The sequence below is a fragment of the Diplotaxodon limnothrissa genome, linkage group LG8 (genome assembly GCF_057381915.1).
Source record: "Diplotaxodon limnothrissa isolate DT_005_m linkage group LG8, D_limnothrissa_male_GT1.1, whole genome shotgun sequence".
Classification (NCBI taxonomy): domain Eukaryota; kingdom Metazoa; phylum Chordata; class Actinopteri; order Cichliformes; family Cichlidae; genus Diplotaxodon; species Diplotaxodon limnothrissa.
Genome location: NC_140603.1, coordinates 15,301,239 through 15,327,286, shown reverse-complemented (window position 1 = coordinate 15,327,286; position 26,048 = coordinate 15,301,239). Strand labels below are relative to the sequence as shown.

Here is a 26,048-nt window from a genome sequence, read left to right as displayed (position 1 = left end):
TGAAAAGTAATCGCCGTATTTGTTTAATCATGAATTAACTTTGACCACATTTTATTTAGAAAACTGAGTTTAATTTCATTTACCACAAACAGATTTGAGTAGTGCCAGACCTGCTGAATCAAGAAATCACTGACAAAGTGAAGCAGGCTAAATGATCTCAATAAGCAAACATTGACATAGAGAACCACCCACAAACATTTTGCAGCAGGATAACATCCGAAACACACCAGCATGTCCATTTTTTCATGGTCTAGTCAAAGTCCAGACTTAAATCTGATTGAGATGCTTTGGCATGACCCTAAATGGGCCGTTCATACTTGAGAACCCTCCACTATGACTCCTTGACTTTTAGGAGAGCTTTAAAAAGTTGAGTAAAGAACTGACCTCCTTTAAAAAAGCCTCACTCACAGCCAAGTCACTCAAGTCCAAGGATGACATTTTTTATGTTTATCATTGGCTTCACATTTCTGTTCGCAGTTACTGATGCTTTTCTGCTTGATGTTGTGCTGCTTCTTTTTTTTGTTGTTGCAGAAGCTACACATAGAATCAAGTAAGCATGTGGTTTTTCTTATAAGTCTTCAAGTCATCTTTAGGACATCATTTTAAAATAACGAACACGCAGTAACTAACAAAGAAATGATGTATTTATCAATAGCTCTTTGCAAAGAATAGAAATGTACCCTCAATATGCTTACCATTGTAACAGACAAATGGTTTAAGGTAAGTACAACCTCTGTCCCAAAGTGCTTTGAGAGGAGGACTGCACAATGAACAGACTCCATCATTATTTGGTTGATCAGTGGCCCAGTATCTGAAGGAGCTGTTGCTCTGGTCTGACCATTTCCACTCATCTCTGAACAAACCGATCCAGACTGAGGACAGCGAGCCATTGTTATTGTCACTGATTATTTGCTGCAATGCCAGAGTTTCAGTGTCTCCCCTTGCACTGGCCAAGTCTTTATTCATCACTCGACAATCTTGTTGGGCGTCAGTCCAGCTTTTCTCTTGAAAAACAACATACAACCCAACGGAGCCAACGTCTGTGAATAATTTTTACACAGAAAAATTCGATTACATGTCCAAGTCCTAGAAAACAACATATCACTGCTGGCTTTCATGCTGTTGGGTAACAATAAAGATGAATTTGAAAATATTTGCTGAACTTGAACTTGAGTGACACAACTTTTTGAAACTACGACAATGAAATAATGTTTGAGATCAACGTTGCTTTTTAAAATTTTGTGCTGTCTACTTAAACACTGACACTGATTATTCGAAGCACTATCTGAAGAGGTCAGAGGTCCAAAAAAGTGATATTTAGAATGTTGTCAATCCAATAATAACTGCAAGAAACACAGTCTTAAATACCTCTATGTAGCATTATTATCACTGTGATCTTCAGAATCTATTGACTTTAAATGAGAGGTCAAATGGGAAATAATATTAGAACACACACCACACTTGTAAGAATTATTGTTTGTAAATTATAAGGCTTTTTGTTAATTTCCAACCAATAAATCATTATATTGACCATGAAGGCCTTGGCAGATTTAATTCTGAAGTCTAAATTTACACGTTCTGAATGTCTTTTGACAATTTATTAGTGTGAGCTAACACCAAGCTGCACCCAGATCACATTGCAATTGTTTTTTCTTACCTGATGGCCAGATCTTTCATAGCAAAAGATACAGTGCGCTTCTGCAGGTTGCTGCTTTTTGTCCTTCTGCCTTTCTGAAAGTCTATTTTTTTGTCCATTTCATAGTGTGTTGGTGTTTTTACTGATGGCCTATGGAATACATATTTGCATTTTTATAAACAAATTTAGCTGTGAGGAGCTGAGCAGGATGTTGTAAAGATCTAAATTGATAGATGCTATCACAGGTGCCAAAAACTTGATGTAACCAACACACTGTATTTCCATTGGGGGTTGAAATGATCTTGTTTTATTACCTCTCCTCTATCTGTCTGTGTTCCTGCCACTTGTCTTTCTGTCTCTTATTTCAGCAGTGAGGTCACTCACTGTCATCATAAACCTTAAAATGGGACTGACTGTAATGAGAGTATTCTTGATTGTTATTGCTTTTTTTTTTTTTTTTTTTTAAAATTGTTATTTTATTTACTTATTAAATTTTTAACAGCGTGACAGTTTTCTTTTATTCTATGTGGGAGCAGCTGACGACCATGAAAACGCATTTCTTTGGGATTAAAAAAGTTTCATGATATGAAATGAGAGGTGTTTCTTTCTGGTTTCCTCCAGAGACGCTGATGTTTTAGTTTCTTCAGTCAGACTCCCTCAAATATTTCTTATAGATCCTCTCTTATAACACTGTCGCCATTTTCACTATTTTATCTTGAGTTACACATATTTTCTTATATAAAGAAAAGTGGCCAAAGCAGTATTCAGATTGCTGTATTTATGAAAATTATGTGAAATGATCCAGTGCTAGGCAGTGCTGGGATTAGATATTAATGTGTGATAATAGTAACACTTTTTTTCTCCATGTCTTACTGCTTTCTTTTGTTTTTACTCCAGAGCAGCTTCTCTTATTATTTTGTTATAGCTGATGCAATATTATGAAGGGAAAAAAAATATTTTTAATCATCATAGTATAATGATCGTAGCTTATGTATTTATGTTCCCTATTTGATCCCGGACCAATCTTGATGAAATTTTGAATAAACATTGTCTAGCGTGCTGTCAGTGCCGACATCTATATGGCATATGCAAATATTTTATACAAATCCCAAAGACAAACAAAGTAATTCACTATGTTTCTTTATTATAATGTTTTCAGACAAAAGACAGCATGTGGAAAAAATAGTGAAAGTTCATGTCTACCCTTACAGGTTACAGAGTAATAAATCAACAGACTTTTAACTGACTTTTAATGAGTATTTAATATATCACATATGCATATTATATTTGCCACATGCTTAAAAAAACCCTCCAAATGAAAGCATTCCAAATATGATGTGAGCAGACTTTAAAAACAAACAGTAAAGCAAAGTCTCTCTTTATCTCTATTCATTTAACGCTAGGCTAGTTTTGTTTATTCTCTACATGCAAAATCGTGAGTAATTTTTCACTCCAGGAAAACTTCATGTCGTATTCTAACAGGCATCCTTGATTTCCTTCTCCTCTTCCTTATGGAAAATTTTCCCATCAGGCTGGACTCTCCACCGAACCTTGGCATTCTGGTACTTTGATTGGATCTACGGAGGCATTCACATGAGCTAGTTACAGTGTGTTACGATTATAAGTGCCTGAATCCAGTAAAAGTGGCTTCTTGACTTATATCAGAGCTTTTAAAAAGACACATTAATGGAACATTTTAGAGTAGAGAACTGACCTGCTGCAGAATGGCATCACTCACACTGAAGTCATTTAAGTTCAAAGATGACTTAAATTCCACCTTAACAGTTCTGGTGTGTTTTGTTTCTTGATTGGCAGAACATTGACATAAAATTCACATGCATTTAATTTGTTAAATAAGCTGCCATGTTAAGAATGGCAGTAACTAAAGAGAACAGATACATTTGTTCTCTATAAAAATAAACAATGAGAAGTCAAAAAGGTACATGATACACTGTGGAATTATATTCTTACCCTCATAGCAGATGAAGGGTAGAGAGTAAGTACAGCCTCTGTCCATGAATCCTTTGAGAGATGGATTGTACAATGTACAGAGTCCATCATAATTTGGTTGACCACTGGCCCAGTATCTGAAGGAGCTGTCGCTCTGGTCGGACCATTTCCAATCATCTCTGAACAAACCGATCCAGACTGAGGACAACGCAGCGCTATTGATTATTTGCTGTAATGCCAGATTTTCCACCTGGCTCCTCGCACTGGCCAAGTCTTTGTTGTTCATGCGACAGTTCTGCTGGGCATATAGCCAGCTCGTCCCTTGAAAAACAACATACAACCCACTGGAACCAATATCTGTGAACATTTACAACAAGAAAGATTAAAATCTAAACAAAATCACTCAGAGAGCACAACTCTCCTCGAAGGGCAAGGGCTAAAACTTTGACATTTTATGATGATTTTATGACAACATGCTGACTTCTGACCTTTGATCTATGAACATGAATAATTACATAGTAACATAGTTTATTTTATTCGCAATCACATTTATGTGAAAGAGGAGCTGTGTGTATTTTGAATGATCTTTCCCATGAATGCACTGACCTTGGCATACATAAGGAAGCGTTGTTGTACAGGGTGCGCTGAACCATTTCCCATCATCCCTCATCCCTCCACAGTTGTCAGTGGAACTTGGTAAACTGCCCCAGTTAGTGTATTCAACTACTCCATCACTGATCTGAGTTTCTCCCACAGACCACAGCCAGGCTGGTGGGCCTGTTCGTGTTAGACCGATCCACATCTCTGCTGTCACACCACTGGCTGATACCATGTTCACCAGCCTCTGCATGTCATCCTGGCTGCCAATCGTGGCGAGGTCGGCATAATTGCTCCTGCAGTAACTCTGGGCATCAGCCCAGATTTTAGCCCCGTTTATCAGGTAGAACTCCCGATGAGTGGGAGAACACAGAGTAACATAGCCTGTACAGGTGCACCAACCAAACATCAAACAAAGGAGGACTGCACCATCATCATAACACTGTTTAACTTCAGCATGAACGTTTCATCATAAGCAGTTAAGAAAATGGATTCATGAATGGATTTCATCACTTATGACACTTACCTGAAACTAGCAATAAAATCACTGTAAGGACCATATTTTCTCTAGGATGTAAATTAGAAAAAATCAGTTTGCATTTGTTAGCCTACTGAAGTGGTTAAAGAATTTTTAATTCAGTGGTAGTCCACTCAGTCTCAAACTTTTTAAAACCCATGAAACTGAAGCATTTCCTGCCTTACTTACTTTAATGTTACAATCACAAGTCTTTGAATGCACAGCCAGAGGATTTAACAAATGTGCCAAAACAAATGTATGCGACAACAAAATGAAATAAATCAACCAGTCATCAAAGAAGGTGACAATACTGCGTTCTAACATTTTGAGGGACTTTTTTCCCCTTTCAAAGCATAACTGGCGTCTTGTGCTTAATCAAATCAATATGGAAGTAATACAGATTTTTTGTTTTTAAGTTGTTTTTGTTGTTAGGTTTTGTGGATAGATTTACAGGCAGAAGTTTTAAGGACAGTGCTTAAAGCAAATAAAAACGCGGATAGGTGAGTCACTTTGGTAGCATCCACTTATTTTTTTAAATGTATTTCAAAGACACTTATTTTTTGGTTTTAAATGAATTGAAGCTATTTTATTGAATAAGTCAAAAATGTTTAAATGACAAATACTAAACTTTAAGAACAGAATTGTTTGTTGTTCTGGCAGACAACAAATTTGAAACTATTTTGGGAATCATTTCGTTACTTGGCTGTAGCTCAGGTGGCAGAGTAGGCCAGCCACTAATCAGAAGGTCGGTGGTTCGATCCCAGGCTGCCTCCTGGCTGCATGCCAAAGATACTAACCCCGTGTTTGCCTACTGGTGGTGGTCAGAGAAAAAACAAGAAAAAGCAACATTTTACAACTTCAACCTAATGCGCTCCATCTATGCAAGATAGCATGGGTGCTGTGTGGTCCGGTGGCGCCAGTGTTCGGCAGCCTTGCCTCTGTCAGTGTGCCCCAGGGCAGCTGTGGTTACAATGTAGCTTGCCATCGCTAGTGTGTGAATGACTGAATGTAGTGTGAAGCCCTTTGGGGTCCTTAGGGACTAGAAAAGCGCTATGCAAATGCAGGCCATTTACCATTTACTTACATAATTACTCTTATGTCCTAATTATACTTGTACAGTATAGTTAGGAACCATAACCATAGCAAGAATTGACAGTAACATGTTTAAGCTAGTGGCATGGACACATGCCTGTCTATAACTGCCCACGTCTGCGTATCTACCCTGCTCCCTCTGATAAATCACCTAACTGAGCAGCCCCATTACATGGATACAATTACCAGCCACACCTAGTAATGATGAAAAAGAGGTTTTAGGATGTGGGATAAAATTGAGGCAGAGGCAGCCAGAAGGGGACAGGGGGGGGGGGTAGCCTCCTCTGCACCCTGGTGACATACCCCCACTCCAAGGCCCTGCATGTGTGGGTGGTTGTGGAGGAGCGGGAAGAGGGAGGCAGCTGGAGATGGGGAGGGAAGGAAGGGAGGGGCAGGTAACCCCTCCCTGGGGCCAGCTCCCCCGCTGACCCCAGTAGGCACTCCCACCCTCCGCGACCCGCCAGGGAAGGGGGGCCCAGGCCCATCAGACCGGGGCCCAGTGCAGTAGCGCCCCCCGGCTCCACAGAGCCCTGGACAGTCCACCCAACCCCACCACAGAGAAAACTGCACCCACCCCACCAACCACACATCTTCCAGACTACATAAGACGGTAAACGCCCAGGCTGAGATCTTCCTCCACCTCTCCTGTATCTCCCCCTCCTGCAGAGAGTTCCTGAGAGAAGAAAGCTCCTGCCAGCTCTTACTGGAACAGTGGCGCGGCTGCCCCTCTGATGGTCTTCCATGGTCTTTTGTGTTCTGGGGGCCTCTGGATGTCTGGAGTTTTGATCTCCTCCATACCCGCTTCACACCCTGGAGGACGGGGCTGTGGCCCCCCCACACTCCCTAGCAGATCATTACATGGAGAAACCTTTGGAATGCAAGCATGCTGATCCACACAGGTATGCACACATGGGTATTCACAGACGCGGACTAAAGCTTTCTTGGCTGCTGCCTCAAAGCACACTGTGCGCTGTCTATCTTGCGTGCTGCACAATATTGTTTATTACTTAGTAAATACTGATATCTATGACTAGCTAGTTTATTGTGATGGTGCTTTGTTTTCTCTATTATTATGTTGCTCTTTGTTGTTTGCTGTCTCCTCTGTTTGTTTGTTTGTTTGTTTGTTTGTTTTTTCTCCATACAGGTGACCCAGGAGTTTTTTTTTTTTGTCTCTCTTCCCCCCCCTTCTCACCGTCTCTTCTCCCCTTTGGTTTTCTTTCTTTCTCTCCCCCCCTCTCTCTCATTCATTCCCCCTGTCCTATTTATTAAAAAAAAAAAAAAAAAAAAAAAAAAATGACAAAGGATGAACTGAAGCTCTGCCATCACGTAATGTCGCATACTGCTGTTTCTGATGTCATTTAGAAAAAAAAAAAAAAAAAGAAAAAAAAAAAAGAAAAAGAGGTTTTAAACTTTGACAGTTAAAGATTTCTTTCTTTTGTATAAAAATCTTTGGCTTTTTCACTCTTGAAATGTTCAAATAGGATTAATATTACGGACAACCTGATACAGAAGAACACATAGACTGATTAGAGAATTACAACGAGACACAGATGAGAACAATCAAAGAATAAGCAGGAGGACAGAGACAGTAAGTAGAACTAACAACAACAACAACAACAACAACAAAAATACACTACCTTAGAAAGTAGAACAGGCACCAACACAAAGACTCAAATGTATTAACTAAGAATCCAAAACTGAGTCCAGCAGAAAATCCAGCAATCCTGAGACGATTCATATACAGATTTTTTCCAGGTCAAGTGACACTTTACATATAATTTAACTCTCCATAATTCTCAGAAATATTTAAATTACATTGATGCTTTAGCCTTACTAATGTGTATGTGTTGACAACACCTAACATCATGACATGGCAGTTGCTGTCCACCCAGATGATCAACTCTCTGCTATATGTTTAGAAACAACTCTCTTCTTACCTGATGGGAAGCTATTTTATTACAAATAGGCAGTTGTTAATCCTACTTCATACTTCACGTATTAGTGTTTTGTTTGTTAGCAAGTAGCCTTTGTATTTGTCTTTATGAAAATGAAGCACTGAAGCTTAGCAAAGATGCAAAAGAATATGTGCCTTCCTTAGGACAGGATGCTTGGTGTTTGATCTATTATGTCTTTGTTGTAACAATGCTTCTTGGAAATAAATCTTGTACGGTTGGAAAGCCATGCATTTGTGAGTTGAGCAGAAGAGTTGAGTATGTGGGTTGCGCCTATGAGTGTACATCTATGCCACATATGGACTACAAGTCCGCAAGTTCCGAAGGGAGACACGAGAAAAGGTGGTTGACGCCAAGAGAGCACAATTCCCCCTGAAGTGCAAGGGCTGAAAATATAAAAATTGTGCTGTACAGTTCTCTCAATGCCTTTTCATATGATACATTGCTTGACATGGTTTCTTGAATTTTTTTTTCAAGGTGAACTTTGATCTTGAGTGCTAACAATCAAGGTAAATGCTTAGCCAACCTAGCTACTCATGTCCCCCAAGGCCTAGTATATTGTTGTGAACATTGAAGACGATCAATAAAAAACTGTGGGTAATATATGTTTTTACTGATTTTCACATTTGGTGCTTGATTCGCACTGAAGGAATCAAAACTGTGAATGAACACATATGGAATTATGTAGTGAACAAAAAAGTGTGAAATAACTCAAAACATGTTTATTTTGGGGGGATTTTTCAAAATAGCCACCCTTTGCTTTGATTACTCTTTGCATTCTCTTGATGAGCTTCATGAAATGGTTTTCCAACAGTCTTGGAGGAGTTCCCAGAGATGCTGAGCACTTGTTGGCCCTTTTGCCTTCATTCTACGGTCCATCTTATTCAACACCATCTCGATTGTGTTTAGGTCAGGTGACTGTGGAGGACAGGCCATTTGGCACTCCATCACTCTCCTTCTTGGTCAAATAGCCCTTACACAGGCTGGAGGTTGTTTGAAGTCATTGTCCTGTTGAAAAATAAATGATGGTCCAACTAAATGCAAACCAGATGGGATGGCATGTCGCTGCAGGATGCTGTGGTAGCCATGCTGGATAAGTGTGCCTTCAATTTTGAATAAATCCCCAACAATGTCACCAACAAAACACCGCCACACCATCACACCTCCACTACGGTGGCCCCTAGAGACAAAGCACGTACAAACTCCAAAACACATGCAAAATTCCAAAACACGTACAAATCCAAAACACGTGCAAACTCCAAAACACGTACAAAGGTCAGCATCAAACACTGTTCTCATTTTTTTTTGCCTGTCAGACTTCAGCTTATGCCCTCAATACCCACTAATAGTCCACATTCAATCCCTGTTCCTTATTTTGAAATTATGACCCATATCCACATGTTTGTAGCATGTGAATATGGGTCATATTTGTGTATCGTGTAAGTTATTGGCATCCCACTTCCTTTCTCATCTTAACCATCAAAACTAAATTTCATATCCTAATGCTGACCTACTTCTACCTAAGTTCACCACCAAAGCAATTCTGAATTCTCCAACAGTTGTTTTAAGGTTTGTCTGACAGCAAGAAGCTGCCAAAATGTCCTAAAATCTTCAAAATGACCTCAAGGTCTTAAGCTCAAACTGGTGCACAACAGAAAGCACTAAGTATTATGTTCATTACTTCAGAGAATTCCTAGCATAACATCCATCATGCACCAATAGTGAAACAATCAGAGACTGTGGAAATACATTTGTTTCCACCATATGAGTAATAACACACACACACATACACACACACACACACACACACACACACACACACACTCCTCCTCGTCGCCCAGAGGACCCCATATAAAGCTGTGTTTCCCCTGCACTTGTTACTGCTCTTCGTTTCAACATCAGTGTTGTTGTCTGCTGTTCAGGTATGTACTTTGACCTTTTCCTATGATATCTAAACTGACATTTAAATTATAGCACCATCCACATCCAAATAAGATAATCAGCTCGAGCTACAGTTTCCACTGAGCACATGCTCAACTTAGTATTGCTAAATTAACAGCTATGAAAAATCAAGCATTTGTAATAAATGGAACGACTTTGATGATAAGACACTAAAAACTTTGCTCAGATTAGTGAGTTTGGATTTGGAAATGACTTATTTGTTATATTCAGTGTCTTTTCCGGTTATTTTGAGTGAAATATAAACACCCAGTGTGCAGTATTTGGTGTTTGGGATTTTCATGAAGTGAAAAAACTCAGTGGTTTATTCTTGATCAAAACAATTCTGTAATGTATTTAAATACTGGACCCACCAGTGTGTTAGTGGGTGATGATAAAGGTGTAACATTTCTCAGAATAAACATGCTCCAGTTATTCTCGGTAACTCTGCTGGTCAATTAATGCAATAAAATCCTCCTGAAATCCTTCAGTCCTTTTGTCCATACCTGTTTATTTAGACTGACACAGTCATATCTTAAAATCCTTGCTAAAATTGACCTGTGAGGTATTGTAGACACTTTTATCAGTGCCTGTAAACAGGTAGTATCATACATTTGCATAGGAATGAGACTTCAATATCCCAAATTTGCCTTTGTTGGTTTTTGTCTATTTGATCAGTCAAACATGGTTTTGTACTCATGCAACATCTCACAGTGACACATGTGCATAAACCTATGAAGTAATGGTTAAAATATCTGTGAGGGTACGCACGTATTTAAAGATCCTTTTAATTTACTGAGACTGCACGTAGATCAAATGATAATAGAGGACTTGGCTGGTGTTAATAGCAGCTAGCCGACCAGCTTAATCTCCTTCTATCCCACATTCTCTCTTGTAAATCAAATTAAACAAGATGGACTGGACAGCTGTTACCTCACTCTGATCCTGGATAATTGGATGCTGCTCCAATCCAGTGTCCCTCTGGCCTCTTCTATTCCTAGATCATTAGCTCCAAATGGCCTTTCACTTAATCTTATCCCCTAAAGTAAAATCTTACACTGGATGTTGCTTTTTTAATTTCAAAGGTTTGGAAAAAGACGTGTGGTGCATTATAACTATACATAATAGCACTGATTTCTATGTGTCTTTCCAGTGTCATCATGTCTTACTTAGATGAACACGGGTGAGTCGATCCAGTCCAGAAAGTTCTAATTCATTAACTTGTGTTTTATGGCACGTCTAATGCATTCTTTCAATTCCTTTTGATTTAGAGGGCATCACGAGGGTAAGGGCAGCAATTCTTTCATTTAATAAATATATAAGCTGCAATTCATATCTCAACTCAATCAGACTGTGACTCTTTCTTTCTCCAGAAGAAGATGAGGAGCAGGGAGAGGGAGGTGAGACTGAAGGCTCAGTGTGGGTTGATTATATTTAGCATACCTTGGAGATAACAGATCAACTACCAGCTGTTTTAGCAATCCAGTAGTAGAGACACCCCATAGACCCACACAATTGCGAATATGGTTTAAATCCTGTAATTGACTTAATGTTTACGTGTTGATTCTGTATTTCTGTGGGTAGTCCATAATCACTACCTTAGTGCACAACCCAGTATCACGGAAAAACGTGTAATAGATGCGCTGGTCCATTTGGACACGCATGTTGAGGTAGCCTGTAAGCTGCAGCACCAGCAGAGGGAGATATTTTATTTAAAGCAAACATGAAAATGATCGGAAAGCATTTAAACAGACATTACTAACAGATTTACATGTAAATACACATTAGCCGCCTAGCTTAATTATTTCTGGTGATTAAGGACCTAGCATACTTCATACATTCCTTGCTCACTAGCCACTTCTTGGTTTTAACCCTATAATGCCATTTGTATCATATTTGCTACATGAATTTCTGAGACCTCTATGTCATCAACATGATCAATACTTGCCATAATTTCAAAATGTTATGGACAAAACTCTTTTTTTTCCTCTAAAATTAACATTGTTGTTAACAAAAAGTTGCCAAACACGCCCAATTTATCAAATGCGATACAAAAAATATATAATAAATATATCATAAACATGATACAGAAAAAAAATTGTGGATTTTGTTATAAGAACATCTCAGTTCCAAAAAATCTGAAATTTCTGGCTATTTTTTGATGGGTTGGGTCTCACAGGGTTAAATATATTATCTCCCCTTTCTGGTTCTGCAACTTTTGCATGCATGTCCATTTCATGCTTTGGAGAGGCAAAGCTGGCAAAGGTGGGGCTGTCACCTTGGAGGTGGTTTAGAGAGTGCTGAGTTGAACTGCTCTTTCATCATGTGAGTCGTTAGAAACATCTGTAACATTTGTGAATTTTTTTTCCCACCCTCACCATACGAGTTATAAAGGTCACATGGGTCGAGGTGTGAGTTGGGGTTGAATCGCATGGGAAAGGATCTCAAGACTGTGTTCCAAGTAGCTGACAAATGGTGTCATAGGCCACCACCTCTACTTAATGACGGCTGTTCAAGCTGGACATAGATGGCCTCCTTGACTCCTCTGTTTCATTTATTTCCACTCTTGGCTGTGTACTATGTGGGAATCTTTAACATTTTAATCTCTGGAGGTGAGCATAAGAGACTCACCTGCATGCTGTTTTGCTTGTTAGTGGCTGCCAATATGAAGAAAGTGAGCTTTAAAGAAGGTAAACAGCTTGATTCAAACAGTAAATGAAAATGAATTGCAGGGAGGTTCCAACAAATCAAATCAAATCAAATCACTTTTATTGTCACATCACATGTGCAGGTACATTGGTACAGCACATGTGAGTGAAATGCTTGTGTGCGAGCTTCACAAGCAACAGAGTTGTGCAAAATACAATAACGTAAACAAGCAAAATACAAGAATGGCTACATCTGAAACTAATAAATATATGTACAATATATAATAGTATATGCATTTCTGGATGTGTATACTAAATATTTTTCTACGTGTGTGTGTGTGTGTGTGTGTGTGTGTATACACATATTTTACAAATTAAATAGAGTAAACAATAAAATAAAATATATAAAAATATACATAGTTGAGACATGTGCAAAACAGTGGCATTACTGTACAGTATGGAGTGCATAATGTTAAAGTTCCAGTAGTGAAGCTGAGGTGTCTATGAAGTGTTCAGCAGTCTGATGGCCTGGTGGAAGAAGCTGTCTCTCAGTCTGCTGGTTCGGGATCGGATGCTGCAGAACCTCCTTCCTGATGGAAGTAGTCTGAACAGTTTATGGCTGGGGTGACTGGAGTCCTTGATGATCCTCCCCGCTTTCCTCAGGCAGCGCTTCCTGTAGATGTCTTGGAGGGAGGGAAGCTCACCTCCAATTATCCGTTCAGAGCACCGCACTACTCGCTGGAGAGCTTTGCAGTTGTAGGCGGTGCTGTTGCCATACCAGGTGGTGATGCATCCAGTGAGGATGCTCTCAATGGCACAGTGATAGAAGGTCCTGAGGATGCGGGGGCTCATGCCGAATCTTTTCAGTCTCCTGAGAAAGAAGAGGCGCTGCTGCGCCTTCTTCATTGTTTTGTTTGTGTGTACTGACCACGTAAGATCCTCAGCCAGATGTACACCAAGGAACCGGAAGCTGCTCACTCTCTCCACAGCAGCGCCGTTGATGGTGATGGGGGTGTGTACTTCTCTGCACCTCCGGAAGTCCACTATCAACTCCTTTGTCTTTGCGACGTTGAGTGTGAGATGGTTAGAATAAGATAAAGATAAACAGCTTCCTGTCTGATATAAACTTGGTTTAACTTGAGCTTTTCTGTTTCAAGATGTATTTTTGATTATTCTAATAACAATAACAATAATAATAATGATGATAATAACTGATTTACTGTTTCATTACTTTTCTGGCTGCCATACTGAAGAAGAACGGCCCAAATACAAGTAAGAAAATACAAGAATATTATGCTGTGAGCTTTCAAAATGATTTGATTAGTAAAAAACAAAGCATAGCAAATCAGTACGCCTTCATGTGGTTTTACAGGCCACTTACGCAACTCGGTGCACCAAAAATCCCAGAGGGAGAGAGGGTTGACTTTGATGTAAGTGCCTTAATATCATTGTTTAAGAAAAGAAATACATTACACGAAAACCAAACATAAGTAATCCCAGTAAGTTTCTCCCATGCTAGGATATCCATAGGAAAAGGATGGAAAAAGATCTTCTGGAACTACAGACACTGATTGAGGTCCACTTTGAGCAGAGGAAGAAAGAAGAAGAGGAATTGATTGGACTCAAAGCAAGAATTGTAATGCCCTTCCCCATACTATTTTCTTGTTTTGCATGTTTGTCTATTTTCCCCTCACTTGTTTGTATGAAAAAGGGATTTGTCAGGGTGCAGTCACCATTCAGGCTAATAGAGAGTAAAGCAGCAGAGTTGTTTTTTTTTTTTCAATGTAGGAAAGCCGGAGGGCAGAAAGAGCTGAGCAGCAGCGTGTAAGGGCTGAAAAAGAGCGGGACAGACAAACACGGATAGCGGTAATGAAATATGTTAACACATATGTTGCTTATTCCATGAAAATATCAATAATCCAACAAAGAAAAGAATAATTTAAGTGACGATGCAACTCAGGAGGAGCGGCAGAGGAAAGAGGATGAAGAGGCAAAGAAGAGAGCAGATGATGAGGCCAAGAAGAAGAAAGTTCTCTCCAACATGGGCGCTCACTTTGGAGGGTTCCTAGCAAAGGTCAGAGGGATTCAAGTGATTCATTTGTGGGCAGGCGTACCGCTATATTCTGCAGATATGTGAGGTGCATTTCTAGGCTGATGTGACTGGGCAAGAGCGGTCGTTTCTTACAGGCAGAGCAGAAACGGGGTAAAAGACAAACTGCAAGGGAAATCAAAAAGAAGACACTGGCAGAAAGACGCAAGCCACTGGCAATTGAGAGCCTGAAAGAGGATGGCCTGAGGTCAGTTAAAGCCTTCACTGGATTACATTTTTATTTAGCTACATGTTATAGATATATCAGCTGGATAAGCCTGAGGCAAACAATTGTTTAAGCCTTAGACACAAGCTGTAATGCCTTTTGTGTTTTAGAGAGCGAGCCAAGGAGATGTGGGAATGGATCCACCAGCTGGAGTCAGAAAAGTTTGATCTGACTGAGAAGATGAAGAGACAGAAATATGAGGTTAGCCCTTTACTTGGGAATATTTAAGATTTTTATATTAGAAATCGGAGACATTATATTCTTATGTACTTTTTCTTTTTCAGATCAATGTCCTCCTGAACAGGATCCAACACGCTCAGAAATTGTGAGTCAGACGGCTTGTCTCAATCTACCCACAAAACAAGGGAGCTAAGTGCAGGGTTGTAGGTAGATCAACTCTTTGCACATCTTTGACTATGCAAAGATTTCACAGGTCACTGGCAACAACCACACACGCACAGGAAACACAATAATCTAAGATCTTGCTACTTTCTGAACAGGATACACACACACACACTTTATTTAATATATTTAAATAAAGCGACAGAGCAGAAGGAGGAACTAGCACTACTTTACTCTCTTACATTTCGCTGATCTCCTGTGAACTACTGTTTACGATCTCCTTTTAATCTTCTTTTTTCTTAATGCAGCAAAAAGGGACATGGCAAGGGAAAAGTTGGAGGACGTTGGAAGTGACCTCATACACACACAGACACACACAGGAAGCATAAACAAACAAGAGGATGGTTCACTAGTTCCAGGACAAACTTCCAGCACCTTTGCAGTGTTCAAATAATGGCTTCCTGTAGGGTTTATTTGAATACATCAACTTATACTTACATTTGTGGCTATTAAAATACACATATAAATATATTTGAACTGCTGTAATGGTTTCATTTAAACAAGATGTGAAATATTATTAATTCATAGTTGCTACCAAACAAATATGAATTATTATCTGAAGCATCTGACAGCTCCTCCTAGTTGGTTTGCAAACTGCTGATAAACAAGATGTGAAATGTCTCTGTTGTATGGCTTTATTATGCTAAGTGTCTCTCGCATCTTGGTAAACAGCTATGCTGCGATACGAACATCTCTACTTTATGTGTTGTACGAAGACGGCGTGGACGTCATTACTGGTCCCCTCATGCCAAGGTTCAAATCCAGCCTCTAAAGCGATGTCCTCTACTTTCTTTGCAAAGCCAGCTTCTTGCTCTTTATTCAGATCCAAAATGTACCTGAGACACACATAATGACACAGGAATGCACTGTGAATCCAAATATGGCAATCGCTGTCGCTATTAACTTTCAAGAACAGTGTCACAATTGAATTATAAGGAATATGTGGCAAACTCAAAATATCCCATATGCAAATGCCGATACACGGCAGTCACTGTAGTCCTGGTGGCCATGGTAACGAGCCCTGTGTTACTAAAAAAACCCTCACTTGGCCAACTCCACGACAAGCACAGCGTCTGGTGCTGCAATCTGTCTCATCATCGGGCCCAACTGGTGCACAAAGCTTTACAGCAGAGGCAGAGAAGGAAGCAAAAGCACAGAGAACGAAACATGGTCAGCAGTTATATCAGTAGTGTGCAGTCCAGGTGACTGGATGCTAAAGGAATATTTTTTCAAGATGACTTAATATATTTCGTATTCATTTAAAGAAAAATCCACCTGGCGGAGAAGTAAATGGTGTTGAAGAATTGGGAATATTTCTGTTTCTCAGGCAGTTTGTGAAATGAGTCCAAAGGCAGGAAGGTGACAGAGATCCCATTTGGATACATCAAGTCTGAATGGGATTAGAGAAAACGCAGTGCTGGTTTTAGTTGCTATTTTCTGGAAATGAAACATCAAAACATATTGCATGAAGACAGGAAGTAATACAGTAAATAGCTGGAGCACCTCATTCCCCTTTAAACTTCTCTTAAAGTTGTCCAAAAGAACAAAATGAAAGAACATATAAAAATAGAAACCAACCTTTCACATCACTTTAAGGGTCTTTTTGTCACAGTGGTTTTACACTCTGGTTTTAATCAAAGCTAAAGCTGAAGGCCTTTTAGCATTTCACCTTTAATACTGACAGTCCGTATGGATGTGTCGTCCTCTGCATCGGTGTATGTTTGAGAAGTAGTAGGGCAGCCCCGTCTGCTGGACAGGGACTGGAACAATCCTTGCAGATTTGCGAAAGAGATATCCTGGGCGGTCTGTGGATGTGAGAACAGGATGGATGACAACAGACAGACAGTAATGTGTTTAGAGATGTGCGCACACTGATTCCAGCAATGAAGACAGAAAAAGACAGAAAACTTTGTATGTTTTACCTTAATGGGTTGCCCATTCTGTGTCTTCAGCAGACTCTTGTCATCAGTTTCAATGCCAAAGGACAGGTAGGGACTAGAAACAATGTCTCCCCAGTATCCCCTGATGGATACTTTGTCTCCTTTCTGTACAGACACATGACCAAAATTAGCTTCCTTCGTCAACTTACTGTTTACAGTGAAGTGAAAAAGTAGCTGGCCCCTTCCTGATTTCTTGATATGGTTTTTCACACATTTGTCACACTTACATGTTTCAGTTCAGCAAACTCATTTTAAATATAATACAAAGATAACCCGAGTAAATACAAAATGCAGGTCTTCAATGATGGTGTGTGAAAAAGGCATTGCCCCTTTTGTTGAATCATGAATGAACTGTGATAACCACATTCTTTATGGCTGAGTTCAATTTCTTCTCCTTCACACTCAGGCCTGATTAATGCCAGACCTGCTGGATCATGAAATCATTTAAACAGAACCTGTCTGTTCTGTTTAGGTGATAGATAGAGCAGGCTTCTCTATCTATCATCTACAAATGGTTACAAAGAATTTTATTAGGCTTTGGGACTCCAGTGAACCACAGTTAGAGTCCTTATTATCCACAAATGAAGAAAACATGAAACAGGGTGAACCTTGCCAGCCTACTAAAATTACTCCAAGAGCACATAGATGACTCATCCAGAGGGCACAAAAAACCCTGAACAGCATCTAAAGAACTGCAGGGCTCACTTGCCTCAGTTAAGGTCAGAGTTCATGATTCAACAATAAGAAAGAGACTAAGCAGAAATGGCATCCACAGGAGCCCCGAGATGAAAACCACTGCTGACCAAAAAGAACAGGCTTCTCTCATGTTTGCCAAAAAACATCTTGATGATGAGTCAAAAGCTGAACTTTTTGGAAGGTTTGTCTGGACTAAAATCAGACTGAGTTACTTTGACAAGCTTTAAACAAGTCTGTTCATACTTAAAATCCTCCAGTGGCTGAATTAAAACAATACGAGGACAATGACTTTTTCAAGCAGGGCCAGGCATGTTTGGATAGTTTTTTTTCCTCCTAATAAATGAAATCATAATTTAAAAACTGCATATTCTATCCACACAGTGTATCTTGGTCGAATATTAAGATTTCTTTAATGATCCCAAATGTGAAACACGTGACAAAAAAAAATCATTGAAGGGAAAAATTCACGGCACTGTAGAAGAGCGATGTAGAAAAAAACGATATGTAATTACCTGACTAAAGACTCTTGAAGACAGCAAACTAGGATTAGTTATTTGATAGACGCCTTCCCTCATTTCGAATGCCAGTCCCTGTTCCCTCCATCGCATGTATTGCTGTCTGTTGATGACGCCACACTGCAGACAACCAGGACACAAACATATATTTGAATTTCTTTAACCAACTTTTTATTTGCAAAATCTCTGGCCACACCAGAGGAATGTGCAGAAAGTACTCAGATACCCCTTTCTCATGAAGCTTCATTGTAAGATCCCAGTCAAAGCAGCCCTTCTTGGAGTCATAGCGTGTCCCGAGGTGTTGCCTGACTCGATAATCCCAAGCTTTGGACATGATAGGAGCAGGACGCTCTGGTGATGAAGACCGAGTTTGGATCCATGACTTAAATATCATGTCCAGTTCGTCTCGCTCCTTAAACTGTAAAAAGTGTCCATACTCAGTGAATAAAATTTTGAAGCTTTTTCTGAATGTGTAAAGCACTTACACTTACAAATTTTAATGATTATGTGCAGTGCACTACAGGTTATACTGAGCAAGCTGCAATGTCTGGCTGTTTAGGTAAAAATAAGCTCCCTCAGCAGATGTTTGTACCTTAAGGAGAGTTGTGTTCAGACAGGCATGCGTTGCCATTGTTTCAGTAACAGACAGAGAAAGTTGTGATGCTACACGTTGCAGTACTTCCTCTGCCTGACTGCGGATTTCTGCGTTTCCAAACACCTCTAGGAAAACTTCGGTCTTCTCTAAAGATTTAAAATAAGGATTAAAAAACCCCACTGGTTTATGGACAACAACATATCTTGCTTTAATAAAATGAATAATTTATCCAACTCCCATGTACCATTAATCCCCATGCTGTCCTGGGGAATCAGTGCCAGGTAGAGGAGCAGCAGCTGTCTGGCAACCACCTCCATGTTGTTTTCTATGACCCATATCTGCAGTGTGGCAAAAAGAAGTTATTTGAAGCTCAAAGTATTGTTAGCCATTTGCAGTTTTAAAAGACTTAGGCTCACATGGACACTTTGTTTGTCTTGCAAACCGGCAATCGTCTTTAAAATATGTCGTGGATCTCCACTGCCCACCAGTAAAACATTCATTTCCCCTTCACATCTCTCAGGGCCTAGTAAGAGAAAGAGAGAGAGAGAGAGAGAAAACACATATTATGCTTCTGTTGCTGGATAAGGAACCTCAGTACATTTAACCTGACAGGGACAAACTGTAGGTGATAGAAACTGAATATAGAAATCTGGAGAAACAGGTCAGATGTTTACTGATGGACCTGTGATACTGACAGAGTTGACAGAGACACAGTGTAGGATACAGTATCAGATGATAAAACACGACTGACGGATGACACAGTTTGCTGATCCATTGCGTGTATCCAGTTCTGGGTCGACTTACCGAGGTTGATTTGTGTGATTTTGAGTGGAAGGATCAGACACCATACCTTTCAAATGTCAAATTTCAATCTTTGAACAAATTTCCGCAAAATGTTCAGAAGACAAACTGTCTACAGCTGCACCAAAAAACTCACTGAAAAATGCATTTAGTTGTTTTACAGTCTTTAAATCATTTCAGCCTCATCTTCACTCAAATATTGCCATCAACTCCAAGATCCAACTGTGATAAACACTATTTATATCAGTGTGACCAATTATAAAACAAAACAAATTTCCCACGTGTGGGACTAATAAAGGTTATCTTATCTTATCTTATCTTATCTTATCTTATCTTATAATGTGACAAATGATTGATCATCAGTGCTATTTTTGCCTCTGTTAGCTGCTGTTAGCTGGCATTAGTGAAACTTTCTTTTAAGCGGATCCAGAATTGTTGGACTCTCATGCAATGTGAGAATGTAATCAAACACTTTATTGGGAGGAAATGTACTTCTGAGGCCTACCATTAGCCTCAGAAGTACATTTGGCTAGTTTATAACCAGCTGGTGTTTTTGTTTAGCTGGTTCATCATCAGCTGTCCAGAGACAGGAGGGTCGCATGTTTAATCTGCTGACGATCAGTAACTGCGGCAATATCAGGAATAAATAAGCATGTTTATGCATGTCTTCCTGACTTCAGTTCAGGAGATGGGGCTTGAGAGGAGGAAGAGGATGAACTTTTATTCAGATGCTGATTGTGTTGTCTCTTTTTGTGCTTTCACTTAATTGTTGAAGTGGATCCCTTCTCAGATAATAAAATAATTCTTCATATCTTGAGTATGAAGGTGCAAACATTAATTAAAACTTGCCTCCTCAGCACATGAACTCCTGAGAATTAACTTCTTTTCTGTCTCTGATATAAGACATATGTGGCAATTCTCTGGCCACATACATAAGATCAGGCAGAACAGTCCATCGGGATCACTGTATTCAAGAGGCAACATGACATCTTACACTATGTATTTTTAATGCTTTAATTCTTTATTTGTTGGAATTTAAAATAAATTTAGAATTGCACACTAATAAATCTATATTTATGAGTACACCATTATTTTTTCTATTCAAAAAACCTAAAAAAAAAAACAAAAACCCGACTGACTGTACCTAATTTTGAGATATCACACGTGTATTGTGTATTTATGTGTGTGAAACTAAAACGTGGCTGTCTATTTTTAAATGCACTCAACGCAGCATAATAAATGAATACTCTTGAAAAACATCAAAGCAACTCATACAATCCTTTATCTGCTCTGACGCACGTGCGCGGGCCCACTCACAGGATCCTCGTGCAGCCAAGACTCTTACAGCAGAGTGAAGCTGACCCCCCACCCACTTGAAACGTAAAGGCAAATAGGCGGAGCGGTTAGTGCTACGTTTGTGCAGATTTGTGCAGGTAAAATTAGCGTTTGTGCTGCTACGGTTTCCGAGATATTAAACTTTATTTTATAGGTCATTCAAAGGTCACCATCCCCCCAGACTGCTCCAAAACGGGCCAAAATGGTCTACTTTTTTAGTGCTATGTTTGTGCTGATTTGTGCAGGTAAAATTAGCGTTTGTGCTGCTACAGTATCTGAGATATTAAAAGTTATATTTTTTGCTGATGACATCACCATCCCCCCAGACTGCTCCAAAACAAACCAAAATGGTCTACTTTTTTAGTGCTACGTTTGTGCAGATTTGTGCAGGTAAAATTAGCGTTTGTGCTGCTACGGTTTCCGAGATATTAAACTTTATTTTATAGGTCATTCAAAGGTCACCATCCCCCCAGACTGCTCCAAAACAAACCAAAATGGTCTACTTTTTTAGTGCTACGTTTGTGCAGATTTGTGCAGGTAAAATTAGCGTTTGTGCTGCTACGGTTTCCGAGATATTAAACTTTATTTTATAGGTCATTCAAAGGTCACCATCCCCCCAGACTGCTCCAAAACGGGCCAAAATGGTCTACTTTTTTAGTGCTACGTTTGTGCTGGTTTGTGCAGGTAAAATTAGCGTTTGTGCTGCTTCTGTTTTAAAGATATTAATGAAAATGTAAAGGTCAACCAGCCCCCCCACATTACCCAAATCCAACAAAAGTGGTATCAAACGTTTGTGCTACGTTTGTGCTGGTTTGTGCTGCAAAGATTTTCGTTTGTGCTGCTATCATTTTAAAGATATTAATAACAATTTCTAGAGGTCATCAGAGGTCAACCAGCCCCCCCACATTAATTAAATCAAACAAAATGGGTGTCAATCAACTGTGCTACGTTTGTGCTGGTTTGTGCTGCTAAAAATTTCGTTTGTGCTGCTTCTGTTTTAAAGATATTAATGAAAATGTAAAGGTCAAAAGGTCAACCAGCCCCCCCACATTACCCAAATCCAACAAAAGTGGTATCAAACGTTTGTGCTACGTTTGTGCTGGTTTGTGCTGCAGAAATTTTTGTTTGTGCCGTTATTATTTTAAAGATATTAACAAAAATTTCTAGAGGTCAACCAGCCCCCCCATATTAATGGAATCAAACAAAATGGATGTCAAACGTTTGTGCTGGTTTGTGCTGCAAAAATGTTTGTTTGTGCTGCTAACATTTTAAAATGTTTAATAAAATAACGTCTTGATGCGTGCTTAATCATCCAGGTAAGTAAATCCCAAAAGGTTGATTCTGTTCATCTGGACATTTTCAGTTGGAGAAACGTTTCGTCACTCATCCAAGTGACTTCTTCAGTCTCAGCTGACTGCAGGTTTCCCCAACCTTATAAACACCCGTGAGTGAAGTTGCCCCCCCCACCTTCTTCAAATCGAACAAAATTGATGTCAAACATTTGTCCTGCAAATTATTTTGTTTGTGCAGGTTATGTTTCCCTAATTTTATAAACAGTACATGTACAGTGAGAGAGAGATGTTACATCTGTCTTCACTTGCATCCCAGTCATAGAAGCGTTGGAGGTCGTTCATAAGAGATTACAGGATCATCCCAACCTCAGCAACAGGACCACTCTCAGCACTGATCAGTTGTGTTTGCTTTTGGAACTGTCTTAATTCCACCTATTTTGCATAAGGGTCAGTACAGGCAGAAATCTAGGTGTGCCATGGGTTCCCACAGGCCCCTGGTCAAAGTCACCAAACCAGTTCGTAAGCAGGTACAGGTGTGGCCAGAAGGGTCCTCAGAGGCACTGCTTTTCCACCACAGGCCGCCACACACGACAACACCACAGACTTTCAGGAATATACAGAAACTGTCACTGCCTACATCCCAAAATGCATCGATGATGTCACAGAGACCAGGACTATCACTGTCTGGGCCAATCAGAAACCATGGCTCACAGGTCAGGTTTAAATGCTCCTAAAGTTGAAAAATGCAAGCCTTCAGAGCCGGGAATTAGGTGAGTCTAAGAACAGCAAGGGAAAACCTGTCACGTGGCATCAGCTACAGCAAAGCTTCAGCGACAGCAGAGATACTTGGAGGCAGTGGCAAGGAATACAAACCATCACAGACTACAAGCCCACTCTACAGACCGTGGTGACACAATCCCCAGACAGTGTGTGGAGATCCCTCCACCATCATTACTGAACCCAAGAAGTCATCTATCTCCTGCTTTAAGGACTACCGTCCTGTCAAACTCACCTCCATCATTATTAAGTTAAGTGCTTTGAACGGTTAGTCATGCATCAAATCAAATTATTGCTTTCCCCCAACCTGGATCCATTTCAGTTCGCATACCGGTCAAAACGCTCAACCGATGATGGAATTTCAACTGCCCCTCACTCAGCCCTCACACATCTGAACACTAGAGACTCATATGTCAGAGTGCTGTTCATAGACTTCAGTTCAGCATTCAACACCATCATTCCCCAGCAACTCATTCACAAACTGGATCTGCTGGGGATCAGCACCTTGCTGTATAACGGGCTGCTAGATTTCTTGACAGGAAGACAGCAGACAGTACGGGTCAACAGCAACACCTCCAGCCCAAGAACACGGAATACGGGGGCTACCCAAGGATGTGTGTTGAGCTCCCTTCTCTTCACTCTGCTGACCCACGACGAGATCTACTACAGGGGTGAAGTTAACCATCTGCCAGAGTGGTACAGCAACAACAACCTGTCCCTGAATGTGGAGAAGACCAACAGTGACTCTACTTCCTCTGCAAACTGAGAAGCACAAGAGATTCAACCCCCATTATGAGCACCTTTTACAGAGGCACAGTTGAGAGTATCCTCACCAGCTGCATCACTGGTGTGGTATGACTCCTGCATTGGGTTCTGCAGGAAAAAATGACAACGGGTAGTGAGAGCAGCCGAGAGCATTGTGGGGACCTCTCTTGCCTCCCTCCCCAGGAGATCTACTGCACCTGCCTCATCTGGAAGGTCGTCTCCATTACAGGTGACTCCACTCATCCCTTCAACAGCGTCTTCAGTTTGCTGCCATCAGGAAGGATACTGAAGAGCCTCCGGGGCAGAACCAGCAGACTGAGAGACAGCTTCGTCCATCGGGCTGTCAGGATGCTGACCATCTCTGGATCGAGAAGGGGGGCCCAAGGGTACATCTTTCGCCATCCTACAATGCTGTGATTGTAGCCATTCCCCACTTTCTGTGAATGGTACTCATGGCCATTGATCAATAGGCTTTGATTAGTTGTCATTGATCAATGGTCATAAGAATTTGCATACTAACAATCATGGAATTAACCCCCCGGCACATTGTTCATTCAGTGGCGCTAGTTTCCTTCACTATGCAAATGTAATGTTTATATGGTTGGGGAAACCTACAGTCAGCTGAGACTGAAGAAGTCACTTGGATGAGTGACGAAACGTTTCTCCAACTGAAAATGTCCAGATGAACAGAATCAACCTTTTGGGATTTACTTACCTGGATGATTAAGCACGCATCAAGACGTTATTTTATTAAACATTTTAAAATGTTAGCAGCACAAACAAACATTTTTGCAGCACAAACCAGCACAAACGTTTGACATCCATTTTGTTTGATTCCATTAATATGGGGGGGCTGGTTGACCTCTAGAAATTTTTGTTAATATCTTTAAAATAATAACGGCACAAACAAAAATTTCTGCAGCACAAACCAGCACAAACGTAGCACAAACGTTTGATACCACTTTTGTTGGATTTGGGTAATGTGGGGGGGCTGGTTGACCTTTTGACCTTTACATTTTCATTAATATCTTTAAAACAGAAGCAGCACAAACGAAATTTTTAGCAGCACAAACCAGCACAAACGTAGCACAGTTGATTGACACCCATTTTGTTTGATTTAATTAATGTGGGGGGGCTGGTTGACCTCTGATGACCTCTAGAAATTGTTATTAATATCTTTAAAATGATAGCAGCACAAACGAAAATCTTTGCAGCACAAACCAGCACAAACGTAGCACAAACGTTTGATACCACTTTTGTTGGATTTGGGTAATGTGGGGGGGCTGGTTGACCTTTACATTTTCATTAATATCTTTAAAACAGAAGCAGCACAAACGCTAATTTTACCTGCACAAACCAGCACAAACGTAGCACTAAAAAAGTAGACCATTTTGGCCCGTTTTGGAGCAGTCTGGGGGGATGGTGACCTTTGAATGACCTATAAAATAAAGTTTAATATCTCGGAAACCGTAGCAGCACAAACGCTAATTTTACCTGCACAAATCTGCACAAACGTAGCACTAAAAAAGTAGACCATTTTGGTTTGTTTTGGAGCAGTCTGGGGGGATGGTGACCTTTGAATGACCTATAAAATAAAGTTTAATATCTCGGAAACCGTAGCAGCACAAACGCTAATTTTACCTGCACAAATCTGCACAAACGTAGCACTAAAAAAGTAGACCATTTTGGTTTGTTTTGGAGCAGTCTGGGGGGATGGTGATGTCATCAGCAAAAAATATAACTTTTAATATCTCAGATACTGTAGCAGCACAAACGCTAATTTTACCTGCACAAATCAGCACAAACGTAGCACTAAAAAAGTAGACCATTTTGGCCCGTTTTGGAGCAGTCTGGGGGGATGGTGACCTTTGAATGACCTATAAAATAAAGTTTAATATCTCGGAAACCGTAGCAGCACAAACGCTAATTTTACCTGCACAAATCTGCACAAACGTAGCACTAACCGCTCCGCCTATTTGCCTTTACGTTTCAAGTGGGTGGGGGGTCAGCTTCACTCTGCTGACTCTTACCGATATGGAGCAGGTCGCGTGCAGGACTGAAGCCCCACCAAGTGATGCAACCCGCACCCTCAGATGCCCGTCCAGCACTCATACTGCAAAGAAAGGCAAACGAAGGCGTGCACCCCGTTGGTTTACGTCAAGACAAAACAAACGGCGGCAGGCAAGGGACCACATCTTAACACAAAGCCGTAAAAATATAAAATAGCTTAGTTCAACTAATGCTAGCCAACTGCTACAGAACTTTTAAATGGTGCCCTGAAAATA

The 26,048-nt window shown here is 40.3% G+C and overlaps 4 protein-coding genes across 4 annotated transcripts in view; 2 read left to right on the top strand and 2 right to left on the bottom strand.

Moving 5' to 3' along the window:
* LOC146626563 (receptor-type tyrosine-protein phosphatase H-like) overlaps nucleotides 1–26,048 on the top strand; it is a 447,591-nt gene that overhangs the window by 394,520 nt on the left and 27,023 nt on the right. The window lies entirely within an intron of this gene.
* LOC146626568 (C-type mannose receptor 2-like) lies at nucleotides 3,112–4,592 on the bottom strand. Its single transcript, XM_085361357.1, has 4 exons — nucleotides 4,193–4,592; nucleotides 3,608–3,943; nucleotides 3,351–3,439; nucleotides 3,112–3,213 (listed from the first exon to the last, which is right to left on the bottom strand). Exons 1-4 carry the CDS (start codon nucleotides 4,590–4,592, stop codon nucleotides 3,112–3,114), a joined length of 927 nt encoding a protein of 308 aa, XP_085217483.1.
* Nucleotides 10,843–15,341, top strand: LOC146626567 (troponin T, slow skeletal muscle-like). Its single transcript, XM_085361368.1, has 12 exons — nucleotides 10,843–10,865; nucleotides 10,954–10,967; nucleotides 11,056–11,082; nucleotides 13,584–13,602; nucleotides 13,703–13,760; nucleotides 13,850–13,966; nucleotides 14,119–14,196; nucleotides 14,291–14,404; nucleotides 14,518–14,627; nucleotides 14,756–14,846; nucleotides 14,930–14,970; nucleotides 15,296–15,341. The coding sequence occupies exons 1-12, from the start codon at nucleotides 10,843–10,845 to the stop codon at nucleotides 15,339–15,341; spliced, it is 738 nt and encodes a 245-aa protein (XP_085217494.1).
* On the bottom strand, nucleotides 15,742–25,875 carry dnaaf3l (dynein axonemal assembly factor 3 like). Its single transcript, XM_085361349.1, has 11 exons — nucleotides 25,794–25,875; nucleotides 19,210–19,316; nucleotides 19,038–19,131; nucleotides 18,791–18,939; nucleotides 18,425–18,616; nucleotides 18,196–18,318; nucleotides 16,970–17,092; nucleotides 16,717–16,852; nucleotides 16,323–16,437; nucleotides 16,093–16,167; nucleotides 15,742–15,883 (listed from the first exon to the last, which is right to left on the bottom strand). The coding sequence occupies exons 1-11, from the start codon at nucleotides 25,873–25,875 to the stop codon at nucleotides 15,742–15,744; spliced, it is 1,338 nt and encodes a 445-aa protein (XP_085217475.1).